This window comes from Hemiscyllium ocellatum, chromosome 39 (genome assembly GCF_020745735.1).
Source record: "Hemiscyllium ocellatum isolate sHemOce1 chromosome 39, sHemOce1.pat.X.cur, whole genome shotgun sequence".
Taxonomy (NCBI): domain Eukaryota; kingdom Metazoa; phylum Chordata; class Chondrichthyes; order Orectolobiformes; family Hemiscylliidae; genus Hemiscyllium; species Hemiscyllium ocellatum.
Genome location: NC_083439.1, coordinates 39,947,112 through 39,956,373, shown reverse-complemented (window position 1 = coordinate 39,956,373; position 9,262 = coordinate 39,947,112). Strand labels below are relative to the sequence as shown.

The 9,262-nt window shown below is 49.4% G+C and overlaps 1 protein-coding gene and 1 long non-coding RNA gene across 2 annotated transcripts in view; one reads left to right on the top strand and one right to left on the bottom strand.

The window, feature by feature from the left end:
* Positions 1-949: 949 nt before the first annotated feature.
* On the bottom strand, positions 950-6,838 carry LOC132834410 (uncharacterized). Its single transcript, XR_009647180.1, has 3 exons — positions 6,500-6,838; positions 1,149-1,300; positions 950-1,037 (listed from the first exon to the last, which is right to left on the bottom strand). It is a non-coding gene; the product is annotated as an uncharacterized LOC132834410 (long non-coding RNA).
* chsy1 (chondroitin sulfate synthase 1) overlaps positions 6,064-9,262 on the top strand; it is a 28,755-nt gene continuing 25,556 nt past the window's right edge. The window contains exon 1 of the mRNA XM_060853305.1: positions 6,064-7,024. Within this exon, the coding sequence (XP_060709288.1) occupies positions 6,248-7,024 (777 nt within the window). The 5' untranslated portion in view covers positions 6,064-6,247. The remainder of the gene's footprint in view (positions 7,025-9,262) is intronic.

The window sequence follows — 9,262 nt, the reverse complement described above, 5'->3', positions numbered from 1 at the left end:
TAACTTATTAACTGAATTCAATTTTTTGGGATTTGAACCTAAGTCCTCAGAACATTAGAGCGGCACGGTGGCTCAGTGGTTAGCACTGCTGCCTCGCAGCGGTAGGGACCCAGGTTCAATTCCAGCCTCAGATGACTATGCAAACTCCACACAAACATTCTCCCCACGTCTGCGTGGGTTTCTTCATGGTGATCCGGTTTCCGCCCACAGTCCAAAGATTTGCAGGGCAGGTGAATTGGCCATGCTAAATTTGCCCATAGTGTTAAGTGCATAAATTAGAGGGAAATAGGTCTGGGAGGGTTAGTCTTCTGAGGGTTGGTGTAGACTTGTTAGATCGAAGGGCCAGTTTCCACACTGTAGGAATCTAATCCAATCTAATCGGTCTGGGCTCTGGATTAATAATTGAGTGATATGACTAAGCCACTGCCGATAGCATTCAACTGCAGCACAGTTCAAGTTTTTTAGCCAGTGTTGGCTCTTTAAATATATGATTGAGTTCCCCTTGGAGTTTACACTACAGTTTGAGGTTACAGCATTCAACGGGTAGTAAGCACTAATTGAGGGATCACTATTTTTATATGTCCAGCAATAATTACACGACAAAACCGCACTCTGCACTGCCACGTGGAACAGCTGCGAACCACCCAACACACTGGAAAACAGATAACTTAAGCAATTGGGACAAATTTTTGGAGTTATCACGGTAGTCACAGGTTACATTAGTTTTCAATTTTTCAAACCTGAATCAGTACAGTTTGAAGTTAGTTTTATACGACAGTTTGTAACCTTGGTTTGAGTGTGATTGCTCAATTTAACTCTGACAAACTCGAAGAGGTGACATGAAAATAATATTTAGTTTCTTTTTCAGGAGTTGTATACAGTACAATGTGATGTAGAACTCTAGCCTGAAATTCATCTTAAAAATTTGATGCACTGTTTTGTGGTAGAAATAGATACATCCTGACCAGGCTCCAGCGAAAAAAAAACATTCCTGGAAATAATGCTGATCTGATGCTGGAAAGGACAGTCTTGGTAGCCTTGAATATCATAAGAGAAAGAAAATTATGAAGCAACTCCATTTTCATGAGATTTTCCATAAAAGTTTGCAGGTAATTATAATTGTTACTACAAGAAGCCAGCTTTCATACCTGTTTCTGATGACCTGGCAGTGGATTGATACCGATGTTTTATATTCATTAAATCAGGTTTTTAAATGAGGCTCAAATAAACTGTTTCTTTTCAGAGTAAAAATAACAATTTCTGAGCCAAAGACACCAGCAGTGAAGTCTAAGCAAAATACCTGAAATTAAAAAAAGAACATTGTGTTGTTCCAGGTGAAATATAAACATTCAAAAACACCACAGGGCCAGTCACAAACACTAATGAACCTTCATTAGGCTTTGATTTCAAACTAAATTGTTTGGAGAAAATCCTTTAATGGAATACTTTTTTTTATTTTTGGGAAGTCAGCATCACCAGCTAGGCCCTAATTTATTTCTATCTGTAATTACCGTCGAGACGGTGGTGGTAAGATGTTTTCTTGAACCAGTGGTGTATGTACATGGTGCTATTAGGGAGGGAGTTCCAGGATTTTGATCTAAGGCAAGGAAGGAACAGTGATGAAGTTCAAAGTCAGCATGATGTGTGATTTAGAGAGGAACTTAGTAGTGATGGTGTACCCATGTATCAGTCCATGACCTTCTAGGTCAAAGGATTGTTAACCTTTTTACATGGGTAGGGGAGGGGCCACATTTCAATTTAACACAATAGTAAACTTACATGCTGTTTCGGTAAAGAAGCATAAATGGAGAAAGAAAAATATTAAGGCCTAGGTCTTGATCTCTAGGAGACAAGGGGTTGAACTTGAAAGTTGAGTTTAACTGACGCTGACATTGGCTTGCCTCTGATATGTATGGTCAGAACTCCGCTCTGTGGAGCTTGCACAAAAATTGATGCCTTTCAGCCTGGATTTGTCAAGCAGGAGGAAGAATGGAAGTGGTGATCTGGCTCAGTCTCACTCACATCCATCTACCCTCTCACACCTATCTACCCTCTCATCCATTCCTCTCACCCCCATAACCCTTCATCTAACCCACACAAACCCCCACCCCCACCCCAACCCACTCCTTACTGCCTTAGCTTCATACTGCATCATACATTCCCCCCATCTCTCACCCCAATATTCCCCCTCAGCATGTCCGGGGAAATACAAAACCTGTACAAACTTCTGAATGCGTAAAGGGACCAACATATTTGCAGGAATGTTTGTTCGTGCTGTTGGTGGGGGGGAATAATTTGCCAGAAAGATGGTGGTTAGGGAGCGGTACAGTGGCTCGGTGGTTAGCACTGCTGTCTCACAGCACTGGGGACCTGGGCTCAATTCCAGCCTTGGGCGACTCTCTGCAGGAATTTGCACATTCTTCCATGTCTATGTGAATTTCCTCTGGATGCTCCGGTTTCCTCCCACAATCGAAAGATGTACAGGTTAGGTGAACTGACCATCTGAATTGTCCGTAGTGTTCAAGGATGTGCAGGTGCATTATTCAGGAGTAAATGTAGAGTTATATGGTAGGGGAATGGGTCTGGATGGGTTACTCTTTGGAGAGTCAGTGTAGACCTATTTCCAGTGTAGAAGAGCCTATTTCCACACTGTTAGGATTCTATGATGGTATACAGAGTGGAGGTACAATTGGGCGTGATGCACCAATAAAGAGAAGAGCTAAGTCGATCTAGCAGGCAGAGTTGAGACAGCATGAAAACACTGGATTGCATTTCATTTTAATGCAAGGAGTCAAGTGAACAAGGAGAGTGAGTTGAGGGTCCTGATTGACACAATGGGATATGATATCATTGCTATCAAGTTTGAGGGTGGAACAGACTTTAAGTTTAATATTCTATGGTATAATCTTCACACAAGATAGAGAGTGAAGAAGTGGTGTAATATCGATCAGTCAGTCAATTACTACAGTAAGTAGGGATGATATCATAGATGGTTCCTCAATTGAGCACAAGTGGACAAAACTTGAAAACAAAAAGGGGGCAGTCACGTTGTCGGGAATGTATTATGAACTTCCAAAATAGTCAGGGAATGATAGAAGCAGTATATGGTTAATAATTCCAAGTGTAAAAATAATAAGATGACAATAGTATGGGATTTAGATTTCCTCAATATTAACTGGGATAGACAAACTGACAGCATTAGTGGAATTCTTAAAAAAATATCCAGGGGAGCATGTAAAAAGTGCCAGAAGAGAGGATGTGATGTCAGGAAGTAGTAAAAAAGGACGAAGATGGACCAGAAAAGGTGGTTATGAATTGGAGAATGCCAATTTAATATTAAACAGGATCTGGCAAAAGTGGACTTGAAGCAGCTACTTGCACAAAAATCTACATTACAGCAGTGGAAGTCATTCAGAAATGTGTAATAGTGAAAGTGCAGAGCCAACATATTCCCATAAAGTTGAAGAGTGGGACCAACCAGAAAACTCTGGATTTTGAGAAATGCACCATATTGGAAAAGAATGCAAAGGGAAACTGAAGGTAAGCCTCAAAACACCAGAAGTCCTAAAGACACTTAGAAAGTACAAGTGGTTACAATTGAAGGAGGTTTAGTGGTTTAAAAATTGGATCCACCCCCATGTCCAGATAAGTGGTAGGGAAGTTTTTGGAAAAAATTGAGGAACAGAATTAATCTCTCCTTGGATAGAAAAGGATTAAACGAGAATAATCATAGCTTTACCAATGGGAGATCATGTCTGATGGATTTGATTGTGTTTCTCGAGGTGGTGATGAGGTACATGCTAAAGGGGAGTGCAGTTGATGTAGTTTACATGGACATACTTTGGTGTTTGACAAGGCCTCATGAGAGACTGGTTAAGATGTTAAGAGCCCATGGGATCCAGAAGGCAGAATTTAATGGTCAGATTATTTTTATAATCAGAAGCCTGTGTTCTATGGGGTAACACAGAATTTGGTGTTGGGTCCCTTGCTGATTGCAGTGTACCTTAATGAGCCAGGCATAAATGTAGCAGGCATTATCAGTAAGTTTGTAGATGACACGATAATTGATTGTGGAGTGAATAAAGAGGAGTAAAGCCTTAGACACAGGATATGTAGTCATGCTGGTCAGATGTGCAGAACAGTGGCAAGTGTAATTTCATCCTGAGAATTGAAATGATATATTTTGGGAGGATTAACAAGACAAAGAAGTACACGATGAATTGTAGGATGCTAGGATATACAGAAGATATTGGTGTATATGTCCACAGATCCCTGAAAGCAACAAGGTGATTAATATAGCTTATGGGATATTTGATTTATTATTTGAGGCACTGAACAAAAGAGCAGTGAGATTATAATGGAACTTAAGTCATTAGTTTGGCCTCAGCTGAAGTAATGTGTGCATTCCTGGTCACTGCATTGATTTGAAAGGATGTGATTACATGAAAGAAAGTACAGAGGAGTTTTATGATGATGCTTTCTAAGCCAGAGTGTTCGGCTGTAAAGGCAGTCTCAATCGTCTAGAGTTTGCTTTAAAGCAGAGAAGGCTGAAAGTAGTCCAGTCTGTGTACAAAATTGAAGGGTAGTGATAGGGTGTATAGGAAATAACTTGCAACCTTACAGGGATAAAAAAAACCAGCAGCCATTGATTTTAAGATAAGAGGCAGGTGGTTTAGAGGGATTTTAAGCAAGATTTTGTATCTTGGAGGGTGTTGAGTACTTAGAAGTTGCTGCCTGAAAGGGTGGCAGAGCAGAATCCATCACACAATTTAAGAATTATTTCGATCAAATCAAAGCACTGTAGTACACAAGGCTGTGAACTAAATGCTGAAAAATGAGATATTATCAGAAAGATGCTTCATAACTGTGAGCAAAATGAGCTGAGAAACCTCTTTCCATGCTGTACAACTGATGCTCTCCTGTCAGTGCAATTTAGGGTTAAGGGAAAGCACCGATCACAGCCAGTCTAGCAGTAAATTACACAATGCACAGAACAAAGGGACCTTGGTGTACAAGTCCATAGAACCCTGAAGATGTCAGAACAAGTAAACAGTATGGTGAAGAAGGGATAGCTAGGATGTAGAATATTGTCTTTTTCCAACTTTATAAAATATTGGTTAGGCCCAGTTGGTATTGCACACATCCTTCTGATAGTGGAGAGGATTCACCAGGATGTTGCCTGGGATGGAAGATCTCCGTTTTGAGGAGAAACTGGATGGGCTTGGTTTTCCTTGAAGCAGGGGAGAGTGATTAAGATTTACAAATTGAAAGGCACAGATTGTGGGAATCTTCTCTATAGCAGACATATCTAAAACGATACAGCATAAGTTTAAGGTGAATGAGTAGTTTAGAGGGGATCTGATAGAGGGGATTTTCTACTCTGGGTGGTAGAAATATGGAATGTGCTGTCTGAGCAGGTGATGGAAGTAGATACTCTTGCAACCTAGTAAGAAGCATCTGGGCCAGCATTTAAAATGCCATAGTAGACTATTGACCAAGTACAGGTAAATCACAATCGACATAGTGGAACGAGGGGCCTGCTCATCTCCAGAACCATCTGGATGGATATATGAATAGAAAGGTGTTGGAGGGATATGGGCTGGGTGCTGGCAGGTGGGACTAGATTGGGTTATCTGGTCGGCATAGACAGGTTCGACCGAAGGGTCTGTTTCCATGTTGTACATCTCCATAACTCTACAATGTGTAAATTTTAAGACCCTTTCTCCACCTGTAAGTTTTTGTGCTCAGTTCTGAGTTTGATTTATGGCCACACGAAACAAGGGGCAGCTGTTCCGAGTGCTGTAGTGAGAGTGCGCTGCATGGTGAAGGTTTCCGATGAGCTGGAACAGATTCCCCAGCTGCACTTCTAAGAAGCGACTCGTCCTGAACGATATATTATCACCATCAAGAAGGAAAAATGATCATTTTTATCCTGATTTAAATTGGCTGCCATTTGTTCCAGGCTCCGACACAGTAGTGTAGGCTGTGACTGAAATGAGGTAAATGTAGTTGTCTGGCTCCTGAGGGCGGTGTCTGTAAGAGGCGGGCTCCTGGTGGAGGAGGCGGGCAGGTCGGCCGTCATTAAAGGCACTCCGGGGGAGAGGGAGGCTAGATCCAGAAGAATGGAGCGGCCAAAGGCGAAAAGCCCAGGCCGGGGTTGTTACAGTAACGCTCCCGCTGACTGAGCGGCAGCTGGCAGGCGCTCTGCGGGGGAGGAGAGAGAAAGAGGGAGGGGGGAAGGCCCGGGATGGCGCCCCGGTGCAGACACTCCTGGCTGGGCCTCTTCCTGGGCCTGGCGCTCGGTTTCGCCCTGGCCTCCCGGCTCCTACCGCCCGGAGCCGGCCCTCTGAGCAGGCTGCAGCGGCGGCGGGGTGCACGAGGGGGACTGGCTTGCGGCGGCGGCCGTCCAGGACAGGGAGGCCGGCAGGTCGCGCCAGAAGATGCAGAGGCCTCGGGCTCGCGCTTGGTCTACGTGGGGGTCATGAGCGCCAAGAAGTACCTGAGGAGCCGGGCGATTGCTGCCCAGCGGACCTGGGCCCAGCACATCCCGGGCCGTGTGGAGTTCTTCTCCAGTGAGGGCTCGGACCTGAGCTTACCGCTGCCCCTGGTCGCCCTGCCCGGGGTTGATGACTCGTACCCGCCGCAGAAGAAGTCCTTCCTGATGCTCAAATACATGGCGGAGCGGCACCTCCAGGCCTTCGAGTGGTTCATCCGCGCGGACGACGACACCTACATTCGCGGCGAGCGGCTGGAAAACTTCCTCCGGGGCCTCAACAGCAGCCAGCCGCTGTACCTGGGCCAGACCGGCCTGGGCACTCCGCAGGAGCTGGGCAAGCTGGCACTCGAGCCCGGCGAGAACTTCTGCATGGGGGGCCCCGGGGTCATCCTGAGCCGGGAGCTGCTCCGCCGGGTACTGCCCCATATCGGCCAGTGCCTCCGGGAGATGTACACCACCCACGAGGACCTGGAGGTGGGCCGTTGTGTGCGCCGTTTCACCGGCGTCCAGTGCGCCTGGTCATACGAGGTAAGGGAGGCCGGGCCAGCGACAGCACCAACAAGGACACAGCCCCCTTATCCCTCGCCCGCTCGCCCCCCCCGCTTTCTCGCCCCCCCCGCTTTCTCGCCCCCCCCGCCCATGTCTCCCACCTCTCGCACCCCAGCTCTCACCCCCCCTTCCCCCCCCACAGTCTCCCACCTCTCGCCCCCTCTTCCTCCTCCAGTCTCCCACCTCTCGTGCCCCCCCCAGTCTCCCACCTCTCGCCCCCACCCCCAGTCTCCCACCTCTCGCCCCCACCCCGAGTCTCCCACCTCTCGCCCCCTCTTTCACCCCCCCAGTCTCCCACCTCTCGCCCCCACCCCAGTCTCCCACCTCTCGCCCCCCCTTACCCCCAGTCTCCGAGCTCTCGCACCCCAGCTCTTGCCCCCCCAGCTCTCGCCCCCTCTTACCCCCCCCAGTCTCCCACCCTCCCCACCCCAGTCCCCCACCTCTCGCCCCACCCTCCCCACCCCAGTCTCCCACCTCTCACCCCACCCTCCCCACCCCAGTCCCCCACCTCTCGCCCCACCCTCCCCACCCCAGTCTCCCACCTCTCGCCCCACCCTCCCCACCCCAGTCTCCCACCTCTCGCCCCACCCTCCCCACCCCAGTCTCCCACCTCTCGCCACCCCCAGCTCTCGCCCCACCCTCCCCACCCCAGTCTCCCACCTCTCGCCACCCCCAGCTCTCGCCCCACCCTCCCCACCCCAGTCTCCCACCCCACCCTCCCCACCCCAGTCTCCCACCCCACCCTCCCCACCCCAGTCTCCCACCTCTCGCCCCACCCTCCCCACCCCAGTCTCCCACCTCTCGCCACCCCCAGCTCTCGCCCTCCCAGCTCTCTTTCCCCCAGTCTCTCAGCTCTCTCCCCCCCCCAGACTCCCACCTCTTGCCCCCCCAAGCTCTCGATCCCCCTTCCACCCCGTCTCCCAGCTCTCGCCACCCCATCCCTGCACAGTCACCCATCTCCCTTTCCCCCCCCCCACCCCTCGCCCCCCTCTCCCCCTCTCAGTCTCCCACCCCTCGCCCCTCCCTCTCCCCCCTCTCAGTCTCCCAGCTCTCGCCCCCGCAGTCTCCCAGCTCTCGCCACCCCCAGTCTCCCACCTCTCGCCACCCCCAGTCTCCCACCTTCGCCCCTCCCTTCCCCTCCAGTGTCCCAGCTCTTGCCCCCCCAGCTCTCGCCCCTCCCTTCCCCCCCCAGTCTCCTGCCTCTCTCCCCCCCCAGTCTCCCGCCTCTCCCCCCCCAGTCTCCCGCCTCTCCTCCCCCCCCCCCCCAGTCTCCCACCTCTCGCCTGCCCCCCCAGTCTCCCACCTCTCGCCCCCCCCCCCTTCATCCCCACCCCATTCCCCCACCCCTTCCGCGTCCCATGCGTTTCTTCCTTGTTCACCCCTCCCCGGCCCCTCCTCGTCCCCCACCTCTCCCCGGCCTTCCTCCCCTCCAGCATCTCAGTTCCCCTCTCTTGTGGTAGTGTTCAGTTGAGAGTAGGGGTGGAGATTGTCTCTGGAGTGGGTATATATGTGTAAATGGTCTTGTGATGGGTGTTGTAAGTGGCCAAGTGCTGGCAGCGTCAGAGGAAGCAGTGTGCTCAGCATTCACAGAAGTGATATCATCATCGGCAGTGAGGACAGCTGGAGTGACCGAGTGGTTAAAGGCATTTGGAGGAAGTGGGGGTAGGGTCTGGACTGGTCAGGGAAGTCTGCGTCTGGAGGTGAGTGTGAGAAAGTTTGGTGCTCTTTATGCTGTTTGCTTTTTCTCCACTCTATAAAACATTGGTTGAGAGTGTGGACTTTTCTGAGGATGAAGAACAGTAGGGCCCTTTCCGGATCTGGGAACGAGGCCTTGGTTTGGGTCAGGGTTGACTAGTGAGAGAAATGAAAATTGCTTGAGAAACTCAGCAGGTCTGGCAGCATTTGTGGAGAAAATACAGTAAACAAAGTCCTATGACCCTTCTCCAAATCCAGTTCTGAAGGAAGGGCCACGGGATTTGAAGTGTTAACCTGCTTTCTCTCCACAGATGCTGCCAGACCTGCTTTCCTCAGCTGCTACATCAATGACTTTTCCTCCACCATCAGGTCAAAAGTTGGGCATGTTGTGCAATCATCAGCCAACCTTCAGCTCTATTTGCAACAACTCGGATACCAGAGCACCTGGAGGAAACCCACACAGACACATAGAGAATATGTACACTCGACACGATCACCCAAGGTGGAATTAAACTCTGGTTC